This window comes from Ruditapes philippinarum, unplaced genomic scaffold, assembly GCF_026571515.1.
Source record: "Ruditapes philippinarum isolate M1 unplaced genomic scaffold, ASM2657151v2 ctg51_1_1_1_1, whole genome shotgun sequence".
Taxonomy (NCBI): domain Eukaryota; kingdom Metazoa; phylum Mollusca; class Bivalvia; order Venerida; family Veneridae; genus Ruditapes; species Ruditapes philippinarum.
The window spans coordinates 211,332-233,593 of NW_026866950.1; the positions used below are offsets into that span (position 1 = coordinate 211,332).

The 22,262-nt window shown below is 33.4% G+C and overlaps 2 protein-coding genes across 4 annotated transcripts in view; one reads left to right on the forward strand and one right to left on the reverse strand.

The window, feature by feature from the left end:
- LOC132734304 (mitogen-activated protein kinase kinase kinase 1-like) overlaps window positions 1–12,553 on the reverse strand; it is a 28,307-nt gene extending 15,754 nt beyond the window's left edge. Inside the window, exons 1-5 of the mRNA XM_060721017.1 lie at window positions 12,177–12,553; window positions 10,492–10,579; window positions 8,148–8,189; window positions 7,609–7,659; window positions 1,356–1,472 (exon numbers count right to left, since the gene is read on the reverse strand). Coding sequence (XP_060577000.1) covers window positions 1,356–1,472; window positions 7,609–7,659; window positions 8,148–8,189; window positions 10,492–10,579; window positions 12,177–12,346 — 468 coding nt within the window. The 5' untranslated portion in view covers window positions 12,347–12,553. The remainder of the gene's footprint in view (window positions 1–1,355; window positions 1,473–7,608; window positions 7,660–8,147; window positions 8,190–10,491; window positions 10,580–12,176) is intronic.
- A 5,324-nt stretch (window positions 12,554–17,877) lies between these two features.
- Window positions 17,878–22,262, forward strand: part of LOC132734295 (uncharacterized) — a 39,799-nt gene continuing 35,414 nt past the window's right edge. For all 3 annotated transcript variants that reach the window (XM_060721002.1, XM_060721000.1, XM_060721004.1), the window contains exon 1: window positions 17,878–17,938. The gene's annotated coding sequence lies outside the window, so the exon portion shown is untranslated. The remainder of the gene's footprint in view (window positions 17,939–22,262) is intronic.

Consider the following 22,262-nt stretch of genomic DNA (forward strand, 5'->3'; position numbering starts at 1 on the left):
TCAGTAGTTATTGAGATAACAGCTTACAAGCAAAACTTTACCATGAATTTCTAAGTTGAAAAAGGGGAGAAAAATCAGCCTAAATGCAAGATTGAATTATGGATCTTTGTCAGTGACCTACAATTATGACCCTAAATGCATATGTGAAGTTTTAGATAAATATCTTTAATAGTTATTGAGATATGTAAAACTTGCATGTAAACATTAACCAAGAGACTAAGTAGAAAAGGGGATATGAATCAGCCTTAATGCAAGATAGAGTTATGGAACTTGGTCAGTGACATACAATTATGACCCTCCAATTATGACCCTAAGTGCATGTGTAAAGTTTCAAGTAAATATCTTTGAAGACCGTTAACCTTTAACCAAAATTTTTAAGTTTCAAAGGGGCAAATAATTCTGCAAATATTGCAGACAGAGTTATGCAATTTTGCAAACTGATGTACATTGTTACTATAAATAAGTATTTTAAATTTCAATTGAATATCTCAAGCAATAATTGAGATATTTGACTTTACAAAAAAACTTTAACCAAAATTTCTAAGTTCCAAAGGGGGCATAATTCTGTCAATATGGTAGGCAGAGTTATCCAACTTGTCAATCTGATGTACATTGTTTCTATAAGTAAGTATTGTAAGTTTCAATTGAATATCTCAAGCAATAATTGAGATATTTGACTTTACAAAAAACTTTAACCAAAATTTCTAAGTTAAAAAGGGGCATAATTCTGTCAATATTGTAGGCAGAGTTATCAAACTTGTCAATCTGATGTACCTTGTTACTATAAATAAGTATTGTAAGTTTCAATTGAATATCTCAAGTAATAATTGAGATATTTGACTTTACAAAAAACTTTAACCAACGCAGACGCCGACGCGGACGCTGACGCCGACGCCGGGGCGACTACAATAGCTCTCATATTCTTCGAATAGTCGAGCTAAAAATCAGTACAAATTTTAAAACAATATTTTTGGAATATTTTACATATTGTTATTACTCTAGTTTTAATTGATAAATACTTAATGACCATTAAATGGTCTAGAATTTGTGACCCATTTATAGCCAATAAATATATACATTTGAAATTTTATAATTAATTATGTTACAAAATAAAAACCATCGTTCAACATACTAGCTATAGTACCATGACAATCTAATGTTTATTTATTTTTTAAACTCATTTGAAAATGTTTTTTAAAGCATTAAGTCACAACCAGTTTTTACTGAAAACAGCATGCATCTTGATAAAAAAAAAATTGTAATTTTTATTAATTTCTTATATTGTAGCCCTAGCGGCCATCCTGTTCATCTAAGAAATTTCTAATCACGTTAATGTAAACGAAAAATTTACTAACCGAATTAGCAGGTGAAATTCTCCGCCGCAGTCCGGTATTTTCATTGACAACTTGCTGCGTGAAGGCATTATCTGTTCCTCCTCGAAATGATTTCTTCCGGCCAATACCAGATGGTGACTTGTAAAAGACAAAAAAATAACATTTAATACAAGATACTATGTACTTGCTATATTCTACTTTTTAAAATGAACATTTCACTATGTCTAGGTCAGTGAATAACAAAGAAAGAAGAAACTTGGTATACCAATGGATACCATTTAATTTTGCTTTAACAAGGCTTTAAACATGGCCTCTACTTGGAGGAAAAGTAGGAAAATACATTTCCTCGTATGAATGTTAACCCGATCAAGTTAACTGAATATACCCAAGAGACCAGTGCAGACCATGTTCATTAAATCTAGGAGCTATGAAAAAGCGTTTAGTGTGACAAAAGAACAGAATGGCAAACAAGCAACTATATGCTCCATCAAAAAAATTCTCGGGAGCATTAAAATCATAATTACACACATATATGATACTATGAGGTTATTTTACATTGTTGAGTACAATACTGGATTCTATTGGACAAATACATAGCTGTCAAACCTATTTTGTACGAGGCACTAGCAGAGTATGATCAGGTTTTGCAGCTACGTACAAGTCATTTGAAAAAGTTTTGTTCTCAACAAGGTATAATGTCCTCTTTATTTCTCACCACCAGTTTTTGACAATATTTGGACGAGGCTATCATGAGCATGATATGCCTTTGATATAGATATTTTGGACTCTGAAAGTGAAACGGAGACTTTAAGGGGTACGATAAACATTTGATATAGATTTTTTGGACTTTGGAAATGTAAAAGAAGGCTTGTAATAATTGATATGATTAAAGGTAAATAATGATTTCTACTGGAACATCATGTGGTTCAAACGCTGAAGTTTCATTGGTGATATTTTCTATGGTGTGAAATAATATTTACTATTTTTAACATACAGCCTTTGTATCATTTTATTTTCAGTACTTCAATCTCAAGGTCATGACTTTAAAATGATTGGAGGAAGATCTCAGGTACCCATGTGTCTGTGCATCACATCCTTTTAATAACTCATACAAGGAGACCCATAAACATAACTATTTACTTAGTGTTGTAATTTCAAACAGAACGAATAAACTTGTATCAATGACTTCAAAATCAAAATAAAATGCATGTAGCCATTCTCATAATAAACATGAAATATGATAAATATACTTTACAAAATATAATTGATATCTTTTCATAATAGATATCCTATTCTACACACTATGAACATATAAGCTGGTGTCAATATCCCTCTCTTTATTACTTACATTTAACAATATCAATAAACTGTTACAGGTATCAGTTTCAGTGATAATGAAAATGACATTTTTCTAAGATAATGACAATTTGACCAAGATAATTATTATACCATATCTAACATTTACTACGATATACCGTACTTTCTCATTTAAATACCCCCACTGCAAGTGTTGCAGAAGGAGAAAACGCCAAAAATATCTGTATCTGGTCTCGAACCCAGTGACCTAAAAATCAATAGGGGTCATCTACTAATGATGACTATCCTCCATGCCTAATATGAAGAGTATGGGTCAAAGAAATCTTAAGTTATTGGGCAGACAAGCTTTTTTCAGACAAGGCCCCACTGACCTTGACCTTTGACCCTGTGACCTCAAAATCAATAGGGATCATCTACTAATCATGACCAATCTAAATATCAAATATTAAGACTGTGTGTCAAAGGAATCTTTAGTTATTGGGCAGACAAGGAAAAACCGACAGACTGCCGGACAGCCGAACGGACAAGCTGATTCCAGTATAGCCCCCTTACAACTTCGTTGTGCTGGGGTATAATAAAATCTAGAACTAGCAGTTAATAATGAGGTATATAGGGAGACCAAAAACATACCTATTTTTTTGCATTTGTTTGAAAAAGCATGTCTGGAACTAACATGTATCTAGAGGAAAAGAAAGATTATTTACCATAACAAAAGTACCATGATGGTATTGCATGACTCACCAGAATAATTAAATTTAATTATTTTAATGTTTTTCTGTTTTTACCTCCTGTTATTTTTTACTGTAAACAAGAGCACTTTTATGTAAGTGGTGAGTACCGGAAATCTAACTAGAAATGTGTCCATAGGACACTGATGCCCCCACACGCCACTGTTCTGTCCATCTTATGACTCTAGGTCAAATATTTTTTGGACTACATGTGCCACAAGTTGAAAACTAAAAATCAACAAAGGGCCATAATTCTGTTAAATTTGGTCGCAGCAAAAAATCCTTCCTTTACTACGATCTACACATTAAGGTTGTTAATCCCTGGAAGTTTAAGCAAAATCTACCATCCGGTTTAAGAGGAGTTGCGTTCACAAAATTTCTACATTGTATAAAGTGAAAAAATCAACAAAGGGCCAGAATTCTGTTAAATTTGGTCGCAGCAAAAATTCCTTCCTTTACTGCCATCTACACCTTAAGGTTGTTCATCCCTGTAAGTTTAAGCAAAATCTGCCATCCGGTTTAAGAGGAGTTGCGTTCACAAAATTTCTACATAGTATAGAGTGAAAAAATCAACAAAGGGCCATAATTCTGTTAAATGTGGTCGCAGCAAAAATTCCTTCCTTTACTAGCATCTACACATTAAGGTTGTTCATCCCTGTAAGTTTAAGCAAAATCTGCCATCCGGTTTAAGAGGAGTTGCGTTCACAAAATTTCTACATAGTATAGAGTGAAAAAATCAACAAAGGGCCATAATTCTGTTAAATTTGGTCACAGCAAAAATTCCTTCCTTTACTGCCATCTACACATTAAGGTTGTTCATCCCTGGAAGTTTAAGCAAAATCTGCCATCCGGTTTAAGAGGAGTTGCATTCACAAAATTTCTACATAGTATATAGTGAAAAAAATCAACAAAGGGCCATAATTCTGTAAAATTTAGTCACAGCGAAAATTCTTTCCTTTACTACCATCTACACATTAAGGTTGTTCATCCCTGTAAGTTTAAGCAAAATCTGCCATCCGGTTTAAGAGGAGTTGAGTTCACAAAAATTTCTATATAGTATCTAGTGAAAAAATCAACAAAGGGCCATAATTCTGTTAAATTTGGTCGCAGCAAAAATTCCTTCCTTTACTACCATCTACACATTAAGGTTGTTCATCCCTGTAAGTTTAAGCAAAATCTGCCATCCGGTTTAAGAGGAGTTGCGTTCACAAGATTTCGGGACGTACGGACGGACTGACGGACGGACGGACAAGTGCAACGCTATATGCTCCCACATTGTGGGGGCATAAAAATACATGTTCTCAAATTAAAGGGTTAACTGGATTTTGGTAGTTTTGATGGGTGATAATTGATTATAACTTTCCACAATTTCCAAGGTAAATTGATTATTTTTTCAAATTTAAATGTTTGTTTTTGTTTTTTTTTATGACAATTTGAACACTGTTTTGGTCATATCTCACAGGAAATCCATCTCCCAGCTAGCCACTAATATTCAATACCTCCGCAAGTGACAGTCCTTAGATAAAACTTAGAAAATCTTAATTCTTTTATTGCACTTACATTAATATGAAGAAACAAGGGTGCCATAGTCACAAAATACGCCCGTTTACGAAAAAGCTTTAGATGGAGATGGGGGCATTATGGATAAGTGTTATCTAGCAAGCAAGTTTTTATTCTTGGCACTGTGTTGTTAAATGAACCTTAAAACAAATCAATAGGGAAGATATGCACAGAATGTGTGACCTTGACCTTGGTCGCAGGGACCTGAATTTTATGCACGGCACTCAGCCTCACAATGATGAACATTTGTGCCAAATTATATTGAAATCCCTCTATGCATGTAGAAGTTTTGCTCCAGACTTGTAAGTGTTTTTCTATGAGCTCTAACTGTGACCTTCACCTTTGACCTAGAGACTTGGTTTATGTGCAGGGCACTACGTCTCATGGTGGTGAACAATTCTATAAAAGTAACATTAAAATTCCTCCATGCATGTAGAAAATATGCACCGGACAACATCTGGATATTTAATCATCTCCAGTGACCTTGACCTTGCAAATATTAACCTAAATTAAATGTGTAACACCTGTAGTCATGATAGTTACCATTTGTGCTACAATCCATCAATAAATGATGACTAAATGGTCCCTATAACCATCTTCAAATTTTTATCTGAACTTTGACCTCTATGTGTAACCTTGACTTTGGTCGCAGGGATCTGAATTTTGCATGCGACACTCAGCCTCACAATGGTGAACATTTGTGCCAAGTTATATTGAAAACCCCCTATGAATGTAGAAGTTTTGCTCCGGACAAGCGTTTTTCAATGAGCTCTAAGTGTGACCTTGACCTTTGACCTGGAGACCTGGATCATGCATGGAGCAATACATATCATGGTGGTGAACATTTCCATAAAGTATTATAAAAATTCTTCCATACATGTAGGAGATATGCTCCAGACAAAATCTGGATATTTCACCATCTTTAGTGACCTTGACCTTGCATATATTGACCTAAAGTACATGTGTCACAGCCGTAGTCATTATAATGACCATTTGTGTTACAATCCCTCAATAAATGATGATTAAATCGTCCCTATACACATCTTCACATTTTTATCTTTTTTTAAACGGGCGTATAAAAAGTACATGTAATTGTAATTTAATAACTAAAAAATTCTGATTTAAGATTTTATTCTAGGGAAATACATTTCATTACAATTCTTAATCTTTGAATGAGCTGAACTGATATTTACTTGAAAATTAAAATATAATTAAATTTCTATGAGAAAGTATTTACATTTGATAAGGTAATTACTGTATGATCTTTATGAACAAATACCAAGTCTACAGAACACCATAGTTATCACAGTTAAGAATCTTGACCAATGAATGAAACATGTGTAAATAAATGATACATTCATTAGAACATACTCAAGTCCAAGAAAGAGGATTATTTCATGCCCTTTGATTAAATTCTATTTTTAGAATTGAAAGTGAAAGGGGAGTAATTGTGTAAGTCATTTATGAACAAAGTAATAACTTTGTTGTCTCCCTTTGATTAAATTCTATTTACAAAATCTGGATATTTCATCATCTTTAGTGACCTTGACCTTGTATATATTGACCTAAATTATATGTATATCACAGCCATAGTCTTGATAATGACCATTTGTGTTACAATCCCTCAATAAATGATGACTAAATGGTCCATATACACATCTTCATATTTTTATCTGAACTTTGACCTCTATGTGTGACCTTGACCTTGGCCGCAAGGACCTGAATCTTGCACGCGACACTCCGCCTCACAATGGTGAACATTTGTGCCAAGTAATATTGAAATCCCTCTATACATGTGGAAGTTTTGCTCCGGACAAGCATTTTTCAATGAGCTCTAAGTGTGACCTTGACCTTTGACCTAGAGACCTGGTTCATGTGCGCGACACTGCTCCTCATAGTGGTGAACATTTATATGAAGTTTCATTAAAATCCCTCCATACATGTAGGAGATATGCTCCGGACAAAATTGGACGCCGCCCGCCCGCCAGGGGCGTTCCCATAATACGTCCCGTTTTTCAAACGGGCGTATAAAAAATTGACAAGATGCAGTCTCTACCCTTCTGGAGCCGAATGTGTAATATTAGCCTTTGCCACAACTATGGAGCCAGGCCAGTCTGCATATTCATATTGCCTGAACAAGCTCTATACTAACTGTTGGTAGCTTTTTTACTATTTTGAGACTGATAAAACCTTTGGACTGTTCCAAATTCAAAGCAGGGCAAATCCATTACACAAATTTAGTGGGTTAAGGGTTATTTTTTTGTCTTAGTTATTTTTACTTTTTGGTTGGGTTTAACATCGCACCAACACAGTAGAGGTTATATGGTAACCTTTCAGCTTTACGAGTAGAAGAAGACCTCAGTTGCCCCTCTGTGCATTATTTCAGGCACAAACAGGCACTTTAGTACATACATGTGAACTCTCAGATTCCAACTTTCTGCAGACATATTTATAGATTTCTCTTAAGATAAGGGGTATTTTCAAAAATTAAAGATATCTCCCTCTTTTTGGTGTCAAAACTTTTTTCTTTTATTATTGCAAATTCTAAAATCTCCCTCTTTTTGAAGGAAAGTCTCCCACTTGATCATCGAAAAAGGTTATGAATTTAGAACTAAGGATGAAGAACAAATATTTCTAGGGTCACAAGAAAAAATTTCATAAAAACATACCTCACTTCCCAGTTGTTTTTTGGACCTCCCTGAGCTTTCTCGGCGAACAACCTGAAACAAATACATCAGTCTTATTGCATGTATGCCATAAATATTGTCCAATTCATCAAAATCATTATAAAGCAAATATCTATGTCTGTTACTGTTCCGTAAATGCTACCCTGCTGTATTATAAGCTCTCAACCGGCTGGAACCAGAAGTGATTAGCCATTACCATTTTTGAGAATAAATCACGGTTTGATTTTTTACTTGCCGATATGATATTTATAAAGTAAATTCTTGATAAAAATCACTTATGTGTACAGGCTGTGGGACAACCTAGGCAATATGGACAAATGATTTTACCACCCCTGGACAATAGTTAACAAGTAGAATTTGTTAATATTCATCCATTATCATCTTATTGACTTAATGATTGCTAACACAAATGTGGCCTCTCCAAAGGTTTGCACTCGCTCTATCTGAAGGCTGTAAATAAGACACAACCATTCTTTCTATAGTAGTGAGGGGTAGAGGCAAAGATATAAAAAAGAACTTACTGCATTCCTCTTTGATCTTCCTGAACTCTCTCGTCTAACAAGCTGAAAAATATTATATGGTAAAGTTAACCAAACAACCAAATAAAAAGGCCATCTGATAATCTTCACAGAAAATACATGAAATCATTCAAGCATGTCTTGCCATAACGTCTACAACTACATGTACGTCTCACCACTTGGGATCACTGTACATTTCTTGCAACCCTACATGTATTACATTTTAACTTTTCTTGCTGGCACAGAAAGGCTGTGTCACCTAGTTTTTGACCCCTGATGACCCATATTCAAACCTAAGCTAGAAATCATGGTATCAATCCATCTGACATACAAACTTGTCAACAAAGGTCACCAAGGGGAAAGTATAAGTTTCACTGTTTACTAATACTTTTTAATCATTTGTACAAAAGACGAAAATACAACACAAAAAGTCTTATTATTAAATATCATCAGGCAATTAAAAAAAAGTGAAAACATTATCATTGTAAAAGTCTTACCAAATTGTCTACAGGTTCATCATCATGGGATATAATAGTTTCCATTCCAATTTTTATTGTTTTTACAAGAATCTATCTTTACCGATTGCTTTGTTTATAATGGAATCAGAGTCTAGCTTTTACCAAAGAAGGGATGGCTATACTCACAAACCAGTCTAAACTAGACTTTACTTCAAGCCTCAATATGAGCATGTTATGATGTTCTAGAAATAGAGCAAGAAAGCTGTCATATATTCGGACTTCAATAATAACAAGAAATGCCATAATGCCACAAACCAGGTTTTCAATTATCACCACTGAAGGCAGTTTTGTTCTAGTTGGTATAAAAGTACATGTGAGAAAGCTATCCAGCTAGATTAGGGAAAGTCGGTGGTTCTACTCAGGTGCTTGTTTGTGCCTGAAATAACATGAAGAGGAACACCTGAGGTATTCCTTTGCCAGGAAAGCTATGAGGCCAAATTGATATCAAACCTGTATTTTATGATGTTACAATTTATATACCCATAATTATTTCTATCTTTTGCCTTGTTAGCAATTAATCATCTGAAAACCATGTATATGTAGCCTGACAGTCAAGAGTTTAATATCATCTTGACCAGCTCACTCCTGCGAAATTTGCAAGGAATAGTGAATATTTTCCCTCTGTTTTGTGAAAATAAGTGAAATTTTGGATTGTGAAGGGGCCATTTATATATAGGCCCCCATTATAGAAGGTAAAAACGCCCTGGTTACTATATCCACAGGTCATCATTGTATATCAGGATAACTCAATATCATTGATTCTCTAGAGTTGATGTGATTTGAAATTTTGAATATTAATTCCAACGGACTGTGTTACAAAGCAATAATGTAATTAACAGTAACTTTCAATGAGAATCCGTGCATTTTCCACTTTATATTCCTATTTCTGCTAATAAAAATTAATAACTCAGGACATAATCATTAGAAGTTTAAGAAATAAGTCTTCCAGATTTCAAAGAAATCCTTCACATAATGTAGAGAAAGCGGTCAAGTGCTATGGGAATTAAACCTAAATGTTAGATAGAAAGAGGCATAATTTTTGCTCAACTTCTATAGAATTATGTATTCTTGCCAAAAAGTGAAGGGACCAGTCACTATTATACATTGACGTTGTAAGTAGTCTAATTTCAAAGTAAAAACTCAATGGATTCAATATTTAAGTGAGTTGAGACGAAACCAAATGTTTTTAGGTTTTTATTTTTGCAAAAAGCCAGGCTGATCCATCTATACTAAATGTACATGAAATTGTCTGTTTATTCCACAAAACGGAAGCATTCTCACACATCATGGAAGCTGTGATGTCTAGTGTTAATTAACGTTTTGTAAGTGAGATTTATTGTTACATTTTTTTTCTTGGCCACCAAGTCCACATCAGTTGCCTAAAATTGATCTTCATACAAACTGAAATTCAATTTTGCATAAGAAATCCAATTCTTTCATATAATCTTAATGGACTTATTAATTGACTTCTTATTACAGTAGGGACAGAATCCAAGGTATTTGGGATAAATGATACATGTAATATCAATTCCGCAAAAGGGAAAAAATCAATACTGACAATTAGTGCCTTGGAGACATTTAACTCATGTTTATTTAACTATAAAGATAACCCTGTTTTTAACCTATGAAAAACAAAAGGTCTATTATTGATCTTTTTAGCTGACAATACCAGCCAGTATTTGATCCAAGATGATCATCCAGTACTTGCAGCGGAGATTCTGACTAGGTTTTGGTTTCTGAAACCAACTTAAGGATTTTTTATGTTTTTCAAAATACTGACACAACTTCTAGGATGTTGTTTATATTTTTACATTCGAAAAAATACATACCCTTGCAACTTTTCTGTTTCTTTCTATAAGATCCTGTTTCCATGGTGGCAATGGGCGTGATTTATATGACTTCTCCTCTTTGCCATACCTAAAATTCAGTGTATTTATTTTAAATAAAATTAAATAAATTAATTGTTTCTAAAATTAACATGACATACATGATACAACCTATATTCACAACTTGCAAATTTGATGACATCATAAACAAGACAAAGTGTCAATAATTATTAACAGTTTTTCTATCTTTTTTTCTAGGCTTTGTAAATTTCGATCAGTGACAGAATAGAATTAAGCTATGTCAAGTATGGACAATTGGCTAAGTCGTTTGCTAAAAGCAGCTTAAACATTCGCCAAATCCTGCAGACATATTTAGCAATAGTTTTCACTGTGCTCTAGCACTAAATAATTGTCTGCAATCAAAGGATTATTAATTTAGTGTTACCATTTACTGTGTATGTTGATAGTTAGCATTAGTGTTCTAAAACAGATAATAATTTGACAATAAGATCACACAAAAATGTAAAATTTCTGGCTGCAAAGTGGTTTAATTTTTATTTTTACCCACACATAAATTATCTTTGGGAAACCTCTAGGATTTCCTACCCTGATTTCCGGGACAATCCCGGATGTCCGGGACGTTATGGCATGTAGGATTTAAGGCACTAGTTTTATTTATACATATATATATATCATCATATTCAGTTTAGGTTTTCCTTTTATTTACTAGTTGATCAAATCTACATTTACTAAGGGGCTTAGACTAATCACAAAGAAGCTTAAATCTGCCTTTACCCTGACTGAATACGCCTGCTTGACCAAACTGTATAATGGCACATTATCATAACTATGTCTGCAAACAGCCTAAATGCATGCACTAATAACTTATCTTTTACTACTTATGTATTCTGTATGAAACTTTACAAGATTAATCAGAATCACAAGTACTTGCTCATACATGGGTTTTCTGGTTAAAGGATCTTTGACCGAGTTATATCTGTCCCTCAGTCACAAAACTTATCTGGACTTCTCCTGTAACTTAGTGTAACACTACTGGTGCAATGTCATCCAAACTTCCAGGAATAATCAGGATTAAATTCATTTGAGTTATGGCCCTTCAATTATTTTTTTAAGTTTTGTCTGGACTTCTTCTCTTGTAACATAAAAGCTTACAGAATGAATGACTGACATCGAGTGACTGACATCAATTTGATGATCAAAAGAAAAATACAGTTACCTATAGTTCCTATAACCACATACCCTTAAGTATCGTGATGCTTGCTGGTACAGACAGAGAGATCCCTATATGTTGCCTATAGCAGGCAGCACAAATCAGGCTGTGTTGGGTGGGGGTGGGGGCAGGAGAAGATTAATATATCAGAAGTTACAGGCTTATTATAGTTTATATCAATGAAGCCTGCTTTGCCCAGAAGCAAAAATATCTCAAAGCAACGTTACATTTATAGGAAGTGGCTATCCGTACGGGCCCGTACGGCTAGCCACTTCCATATTTATAGGACTAGGGCAGGAGCTTCAACTGAGCTCCAAACCTAGGACCCAATAATTTCTAGTGGGGGTGTTCTGGAGTTACATATGACAATCCTCAATTAACTTGTTGATAACACATAGTGCCATGCATCAGAAGACTAAGAAGTAGAAAATTAGAATCAAACTTTAAATATTCTAACCCCACAGAGTCTAAGCAGTCTATTGATTTGCTTTTAATAGGAGATGTTACAGGTCTTAAGCGTTTCCTCCAGTCATGTGGTCCTTGATAATTATGTAAAGCTTCCACTTCATTGTAGGATTTCCCATCTGCTAAATGAAGATTTGGAGGTCTACCCTCTCCATCAGCCATTTTGAAGTGACAACTGTCAAATTGTTGAAACTATCAGTTTCAGAAAATTCACGTCAAAATTTCTAGATGTCAACACATACAATTGATACTTTATATCTCGTTTAAACATTATTTTACAAAATATTGTTTTCATATCATGTCAAACTGGCAATATTTTTGCAAAATGTGTGTAGATGGAAATTCCCTTGTTCCCGCGAATGTTTACAAGCCTCGTTTTCGTACTTTCCAAATTAGGTCGGCCGGTGCGTGAAAATCTAAATTAACTATCAATTTTGAACGAAAATTATATTTTTAATTTGAGCCATCGTCTGCTCTAAAACAATATAGATTCTATATGGTTTAAAGTACGAAATGTCCATGCAAAATTATTAAGAAAATATATTTTTTTCACTTTATTCTGGGTAAAGGTTTTAACTTAATTCTGGGAAACTGTTGAAAATACAAATGAAAAAAGTAGGCGTTTTAAAAGTAAAAAAATGAAACTCCCTTATATTCTCCAAAATATTAATTTAACAACGGATATTAATCACTTGTAATATGAATCCGTTATTCAACGAACTTTCTAATACTATAAGAATTTTAACAAGATGTATCTTTAAAAAGATACTCGGCCAAAGTCAAACTTGTTAACTTGCATAGGATAAGCTATAACTAACTATGCTAACCGCAAACAGAACATTTTATTCGTCCTCCAGTTCATTTTTACCCGCAATGTCTTCCCCCATTAATTAATTGTCATCTTAGATTTAAACAATACTGGTTGGGGAGATAATTTCGGCTGGTTGATAAACTCGGCTTTTTATTATTAAATCGAGTTATCGGAATTTTTAATCAAATCAAGCTCACCATCTCATCCTATCGCTGGAATTCGACAATATCTGGAAATTTTGTCAAGTTTGGTAAGATATTTAAAAAATAACACAGACTTTTACCTGTTTGTTTACAAAACATGCCTATAAAAAGTACAGGAATCCCATTGTTGCGCATGTGCAGCAGATGCTCATTTCGAGGCCCGCACAGGGGTACTTTTACATATTGACCGACTACCGGTAAAGCAGACGACGTTTACGTATACATTTTGTAGATGAGATCAGACTCGCTTTTGTCTTGCTCACTCAGAAAAAGGCTGATTACACAATTGTATTCTTTAAGTGGAATAGATTGAAAGACTGATGTTAAATGCTCCTTTTATATGTTAATGTGTAGGTTGAATACCACTAAATTAATTTCTTCTTCACTCTGTTGAGATAAGCAAAAATAAATTTGAATCACTAATTCTTTAATAACATATTTCGTTATTAAATGATAATGCATGTGTTTTTACGTAAAAATGATTTATATGTTACATAGTATGTTAATTGCATATAAATATCGTGTTATCATAGATATTCATTATACCAACGTAATGCTCTCAACTTTGGTAACAAATATTTTTTATTTAGAAATAATAAAATGTCTAAACATGTTGTTTTACGTTTTAACTTACTCATTTAAGAAGAAAAACAAAGAGCCGGAATTATCTACTCGCACGCGTTTAAAATATCCTTTTTACGTACCTCTTCCAGGGCCTCTCAAAATAACCCATAATGTTTCTAAATATAACTTTAACGGTGATACCGGAAAATCGAAGAGCTTAAGTTTATTATAGTGCAAGATTCATCAGAATACGTAATCAAATAAATGAAATATGCCCCCAAAACACTGATTTTCGGCCGAGTTTATCTCCCAAACCAGTATTACTTACATTATTTGATTTTAATCAAAATGGAATTTGATTTGAATAGGAATTTATAATACAACAAAGATTTAATAGATATTGTACACTTATTCCACAGAGAATTTTGCAACTGTAAATAAGTCAAAAGTTCGTTTCAATCGTCTTATGTCCGGTTCGAGGAGATAATATAAAGACTGGAACAGCTTGGAAAAGAAACCCAATCGAACGCAAAAGTATCAAAAAGGCGATCTGTCATATTTAATTTCATATATTTATTGAAAAGCTGTTAGAAACATCTAGAAAATATCATTATTGTGTTTTTATATTTATTCTGACTTATATCTTTTTCCAACACTTCTTGCCATCGCGCAATCGAACAGACCTCTACCTATAACGTAAGGTCTTCTATAGTATCAATCGAACAGGCTATTAGTGTGTTAAAATGACCAATGAAAATTCTGCCTAGAAACTATATTCATTTCTTTACTGTTAATTTTAGAGGAAGTCAAGGTGAAATCAGACGGCCTGTGGCCGAAAAAATCGATCCGCAATAAAAAAAAAGTAATTAGAATTGAAAAATGCTGCTGCTCCTTGTGATGTCATCAGTCAACTTGTCTATATGCAAAATATATTTATTTATGTCATCTTTTTTGTCCTTATTACTCGAGACTATATTACCCAGTCTTTGTTTCATGAAAAAGATTTTGTTGGTATTAGTAATGTGGTTAAATGAACATACAACATATATTTATGTGGAATCTATACATTTGGTATTTGCTTGAAAAGATGACATGGGAAAAGTGTTGATGGTCCACCTAAAATGTACATGTATTAATAATAAAATGTCTCCATTAAAGCACGTGGCTTAAGTCCGTGATTTAAGTAATGCTTGTATCGCATAATTTATCTATCATATGTACCGTTTTGCTGTCAATGAAATCAACAACACTAATTACTAGTGTCAAATGCATCAATTGCCTAAATTGAGATGTGCGCGCGTGTTCTTCCTTGATTAAGAGTATGGGCTGTACTGTAGCCTGGTCATCGTAATTCATACTCGTTTTTATATGTAAAGTTTTCTCGTTTGTTTTGATGTAAGTAGTCTGTGCGCCAAGCGCCGCAGCCCTTTTAGGGTGTCTACCGGGCAAGTATTTGATATAATTTATTATCATTGTATCGTTAGTATCGTTTGAGCTCTCGGTCGTTGAATTAAGCGTAATATCACTAGTGGGGTATAATTATTTTCATCTTGACTGTTGTTAAATACTACCAGCCAAGTTCCCTTGGACCTCTCAACAAGAAGATTCTAGGCGTGTATTTAACTATTTTATTTTTGTAAATTTTAATGTTTTACATAGTAGATTAAATTTACAGTTTTATATACAATTAACATCATATCTACATATCGGAACACTGTCTGTCTTTACAAATACATTTTTTGTGACATACCTGTATGGAGCAATTCAGCCCCTACCCTCAGATCATAAATTAATATGTTCTGAGCAGCAATAGCTAAATCACTGTTGTTCCAACTTAGCGTGCCTGTCCAAATCTATGTCTATACTTGAGGGGCTGTTGTATACTAAAGCTTGCCCTGCTTAGTTTCACACTCATAGACAATTCCTCGGCATTTCAATCCCATTTTATAAAGTAGCGATCTTTAATGTAATACTTTAGGTAATTATATCCATAGTAAATTAAATTTTATTTGTAAATTGTATATCTTTTTATGAATTTGAATATCGCAGTGCGAATTTGGCCAGCTATTTCAAACGGCTGATCCAAGAGTATCTTTTTATTTGTTGATACTATTCTAAGTTTTAGTATGCATGATTCCAATTCTTTGCGTTGCACGGAATGACACGCGCAATTGAAGAACACGTGTTCAAACGGTTCTGGTTCATTACATGTGGAACAATTTTTATCGGCGGAAAATGAATGACCTTTAAGTTTTGACTATATATTTCATCTAATTTTCAATTATGGTAATATGAAACTAGTTTTCTGTGTGGTATCTTGTTTATTGCTATATTACTTATTTCACAGTGTTCGTTCCACAATCTATTTCTTTTTTCTACCACTTTATTATTAATCATACAGTTACTACATGTTTCTTGCATATCAGACTGGCGTTTCCGTTAGTTTTACCCATGCCGGAAATTTCATCCGGCATGGGGGGTTCCAGACGAGTCGCGTGCTGTACAATGGCACGATAAAGATGACGTCATTTTACCGTTATGAATGATTTTGTAATTCATACGCTGTTGAATGAAAGTAGTTACGGTTGTAATGATATAAATTTTCATTGAAAATAAAGATAAAGAATTTAAAATATAATGGAATATGGTAGAATATGCAAGAAAAAATATCTGACATATGTTTGCGGTTTGAATCGGAATATCCGTCCCTCGGTCACCCGCCCATGGGCGGTAACTCGGCAAGCCTCGTTACCGCCCAATGGGCGGGTCACCTCGGGACGGATATTTCGATCCGAACCGCAAAATATGACAGATATTATTAATATGCTTCTTTTATACTAAGTGCTTGCCATCACTGCTTGCACTTTTTGCGCATTTATCGGCTTGTTCATTCCCGACAAGATCCATATGCCTGGGTCCCCATACTAGCGTTAACATAATGTTTTCAATTAGTAATGCAGAACTATTTCTTAGTATATTATTTCACATAGTTTGTTGATTTTTAGAGAATCTGGCTTTGATTGATTTCAAAACACTGAAACTATCTGTAAATATTGATGTTTTATCTTTTTTCCCTACTTATTATTTCTATTGCTTGATTAATAGCTGTCATTTCACATGTTTAAATAGAAGCGTATTTGTGACTTTTTATTTTAGTTTCTTGAATCATTATCCCATTTTTTTTTGTCATATTCTATCCATCAGTATAAACGTGTTAATCGTCTGTATAATTTTTACTTATATGTAAGTTAGCTGTGACTAGACTTTCTGTATTTATATTACTTTTACTGATTTCACTTGTTAATGTTAAATCGATGATATAGAGATATTTTAATCACTAATTTCATAGCAAGGTTTGGCTATACACGTGTGTTATTTTTTGTGCACATGGCATTTTGCATTGTTTTTTATTTAGCCTTTTTTATATGAAATACTGACTTTTTCCTATTTTATCATTGATTGGCAGTTTTTCCCATTGATTGTGCGAGTCCAATATTATAGTGCGCGTTTTCTCTTTGTAAATCAAGTTTTAAAAGTGTGTTAGTCTCCACATGTAGTTTTTCAGTGTTTATAGAAGGAAATGCAGCTGTTACTTTTTTCCCTGCTTTATTTTGTACTAAGAGCTATTTTTTCCGCATCAGAAGCAGAATTATAGATTATACTACCATAGTTTATTTAATTTAGAGTGTTTCACAGCGCCGCTGAACATTATCCTTCAACATATATTGATTTTGATTGGACATCATTTTTTCGTGCGGCATGTGAATATGATTAACTTTTGTCATGCATGATTGATTTTATTATGAATAATTGGTTTCGACATGTTGGTACACGTAACAATATTTTTTAGAAAATTCAAAATACAGGTTAATGATAAAGCTAAGTCTTTCCGAAACAATGAAATAAAGTGTGACCTATTAGAAATGTGGTAATTAACGTAAATATTTTTAACACAGTACATTTTATTCTGTTGTAAATGTTTATCCAAAAGTAAAAACCAGCAGTAATGAATATATCAAGTAATGTATGAAGTATCATGTGGCATTAAAAAGAAATTCTGGCATACGTTTTTTTTCCGATAAATAATTTCGTTTGAAAAATTTATCCAAATATTTTATGACCGGAAGCTGCTACTGTTATTGACGACTGGAGACGCCAAAATGAAGATTTAAAAAGGTTGGTTTTTTATTTAGGTGTTTATTTACTAAGCAATGTCTATACAATTACTTTATTATCTATGATTTTATATTTCATAGAAATTTCCGGCCGTTGCACTATAAATTTTGTTTTATAAGCGTGAATTCGAAGAAAATACTTGTTAAAGAATACGTAGTTCGGACAAACCATAAAATCGGATAATGTGAAGAAAATAATTTAGTTGACAGTCGGCGTGTTGATTATGAATATGACCTTAATTATTAAGTTTTTTGTAACATTTACTAGAATCTCCCACTTCTTTTTCTCTTTAATTTTTTGCTTATCATCAAAACTTTTGCACTTCACATAGCATCTAGGTCTAGGATCGTATGTGCAGGTTATCAGGTTATATTGTGTTGGTATTTGCTTTCCTCATTCAATGAAAGAATTCTCCAACAAATTCCAGCCACACAATTTAACTCAAAGTTTCGCTTCAGACATGTAGCATAGTCATGTTTGTTATTAACAAATGTAAACAGGTCAATCTAAAAATTCTAAGAATAAGAAGAATACAAACATAAGTTTATGATAACCTTCTCTTTATTTCACTTATGAACATTTACAATTATACTTGAGTATTGTCCGTTTATAAACGCTAACAATAAATATAGATTAGGCATGAATGCATGGGGCGTCCGTGACCGAGTGGTTAAGTTCGTTGACTTCAAAACCTCTTGCCCCTCACCGCTGTGGGTTCGAATCCTGAGAGAAAGCTATCAACCAGCTAGCTTACGGAATGTCGATGGTTCTACTCAGGTGCCCGTTTGTGTCTGAAATAAAGCATGGAATGGCACCTGAGGTCTTCCTCCACCACCAGTAATGCTGGAATGTCGCCATATGACCTATAATGTGTTTGTGTGATGCAGAACCCAATTAAACAAACAAACAAACAAGCATGATTGCATGATGTATTAAGCAAATCTTATAGTAGTATGTGTAAATAAACTGATGACATATTATAAGGTTTTTTTTTTCAATTTTTGGTAAAAGGGCTGGCCTCTCAGTAGGCGAAAAAAGGCGCAAAAAATAACAATTTTGGGATAATTCCTTTGTATTCACCAGAAAATATCCGTACCCCCCACCCCATAGAAGTCACTTTCATCCCAAAATACCCCCCTCTCCCTGTACACACTTATTATTGACCCCGAACCCCACTCATTTTGCAAAAAGTATCAACATGCACAAGCTATTGTAATGACAACATAGCAAACACTGTTTCATAAAAGATTGTTTAAAGTTCAAAACAATCCGTACAGTGCTGGTTACATCCCATTATCAGTCTATCAAATCACTGATTGTATCATCGTTATTTATTCATAAATATCATCTTATAAAAATGCAAGTTTTTAATGAGTTTGAGAGAAAAAAACAAACGTTTATTACAGTTCAGAAAAGTGGCCAAAATATATTTGGAGTGGCAGTTTATACTGGGCGGCTGGTTTTTACACTGTCTGGAAACAGAAATGGTCCTGCATGTATGTTCTACATGTAAACAGCCATTGTTTACAGCCATTGACAAACCAAGCCTGAAAGTTGAAACATCACCAATTTGCCATGATGGACAATATTTAAGGTTTTTCTATTTTCTAATTTATTTCAGTCAGTCGGATATTTTCAAAAGTCTTCTTATTTTCAGTTTAACCTGAAAATAAATAATTAAATACAGGCCTTTGTTACTAGTATTAAAGAGTCAGACCAGTCTCTAAATACAGTATGTTTTAATTAGGGCTGTCATTGAATATAGCAATATCGATATATCATCGATATTCATCAACCAATACAATAGCGATACACACTTCAAATATCGATACAAGCTAAAATTTATTTATTTCTGTTAGTGAATATACCTCTCTATTTTGCCTAATAAGAGAAGTCACTTTTTTCCAGTTTTCTTGGCTAACTTGAACTTTTAAACTCTGTTTTCAAATGTCAGTGAAAAAATACCATTGCACCTCGCCTTTACTTGGGTTAAACACCACCATCGAAGTGCATTGTGTATATCAATTAGGGAAGATTGCACATGTTTAGATAATCTGGAAAAAACAATGTATAATTATCGCCTTATCCCGTATTAAACTCACAAAACTGTCACACAATTATACTCGTCTCGGGCCGATGCTCTCATTATTTACAGTTTAGAGTAGGCGGTCTATTGCTTCGCATACAGTTATAAGCGTAGTATAAAGAGACGCTCAGTTTGGATAATGATAATTAGCAGTCGGCATATGGGCGGATACAATCTCAGCTCTTTACATCGCCAAGTAATTACTCTTTGGGAATTAAGATTTTTTCGGCGAAGTTGACTTCTCTTTGATCAATCGGGAGAGCGAAATGGGAATATACACGGCAAAGTTTTTCCCTGAATTGCCCTTCCGGATGACCCCTGTTATTTTACATGCTGGTGAATTTTATGCATACTCAAATGTTTTAAACAATAATCTCTTCTTACACATATTTTGGAAGAAAAAATTTAACAGTGACCAATTCATTATCTTGCTCTTGTAAAATATTTTAACCGTTATCAAACCTGGAATTTTTAGATAAAATCAAATAAAACATTTTGTATCAACAATCTATCAGTCATTTTATACATAATCATTTACAGACATAATTAACTCCATTTTTACGTCTTTTTTCTTTGCTGTTGACCATGACTAGGCATTAACGTTTTTTGTATTGTCTTACTATATCTTGAGATACATTGCAGTTTGATGACATTAAAGATTAAACTTTGACAGATTATCTTCTGTTTGTAACCACAGATATAAATCAAAAATCTATATTTGTTGATACCATGAACAGATAAATTCAATTTTTGGCACAAATTTTGTAACCAAATATGTTAAGGAATCATTTGGTAATTAAGTACTATTTCTAAAACAATAAGATACAAATTGACTACCTATAAGTTCCATGTCCATACAAAGTGTAACAGTTTGATTTTCATTAGAAAATAAGTTACTATAGTTTTTCTTTTGTTAATAAGTTACTATAGTTTTTCTTTTGTTTAAAGGCCCATTATGCCCCAGAAATGCTTAAATTTATTTCATAAAAGCTTTTTATATTTTGGTGTCCTGTTGTAGTTTCCATAAAGCTACATATTAGCCAATGACAGTAATCATGTTTGGCTTATGTTGCTTTCTGGAAATTAGTTCAGTTATAGTGATTTAGTATTAAGTTCATATATGGTCAAAGTGGTAACAGCAATCTACCACTCATGCTTCAAAGCACCAGCTTAAGCCTAACTGAAATTTAAATATGATATAATATTTTCATTTTAAATTAAGAAACACGGAATCACTATTCAATACATATTTATATTTTCATTCAGACTGAAGATTTGTTAGGCAAGGCTTTATAAAGGATTTTCTACAAACTGGTGACCGTGAGTGCAGAGGGGATCCATGTTCAGAGATTATCAGCTTTTATTCAATGAAATCTTTTGATTGGTTAAAAAACAGGGCAAACACAGGGCAAACATGTATAAGTTAAAGTGCCTGATAACTTTCAAAATTACAACAAATGTTTCAATAGAGCATTTTATGTATCACAATAGTATGATAAAATGATAGTGTGGATTTCTTTGTGATTGCCTGCTCAAATTCAAATATGTTATAAGGAAAAAAAGAAATGTGAATAAGCAGTTAATGGAAATATGTAGATTTTGATATCTCCAAGGTACATTTGGCTATTTTGAGAAAAAAACACTGCATTTGATAATACGAATGAAGAATGTTGTTGAATATATCACATAGTTAACATAGAAAATAACATACCCCCTACAGAGAGATACTTAAAGAAACCAATGCTTGCAGTCATAAATTATTAATGTTACACTTTATTTGATATTTGTTAAGAGTTTGTTTATAATTCTGTGTTATGTTCTTTTTATAGTTTTGCTCACATAGTTCTTATTACTCCCTACAAAAAGTGTTATGCTTTAAGGGCAGGTCCAGGTTTAAAACTTTTATGTATTAAAGCCTTAAGGATTTACATGTAATAATGCAAATACTAAAGCCCATAATATAATATAGCTAAAAGGTTCTGATTTTTTTACCCTTATCTCCCTCTACGTGACTTCACATTATGCCAGTGTGTCTGTACAGACATGATAGGCAAGTTATCCTAGCAACTATAGTGATGTGCGACAACATTGGCCAGGGATGGAATAATTTTCCTTTGGCTTTTTAGCTCACCTGAGCATGCTCAGGGTGAGCTTTTAGGATCAATGATTGTCCGTCGTCCGTTCACATTTTGTTGTTAACACTCTAGCGGTCGCATTTTTGCCTCAATCATCATCAAA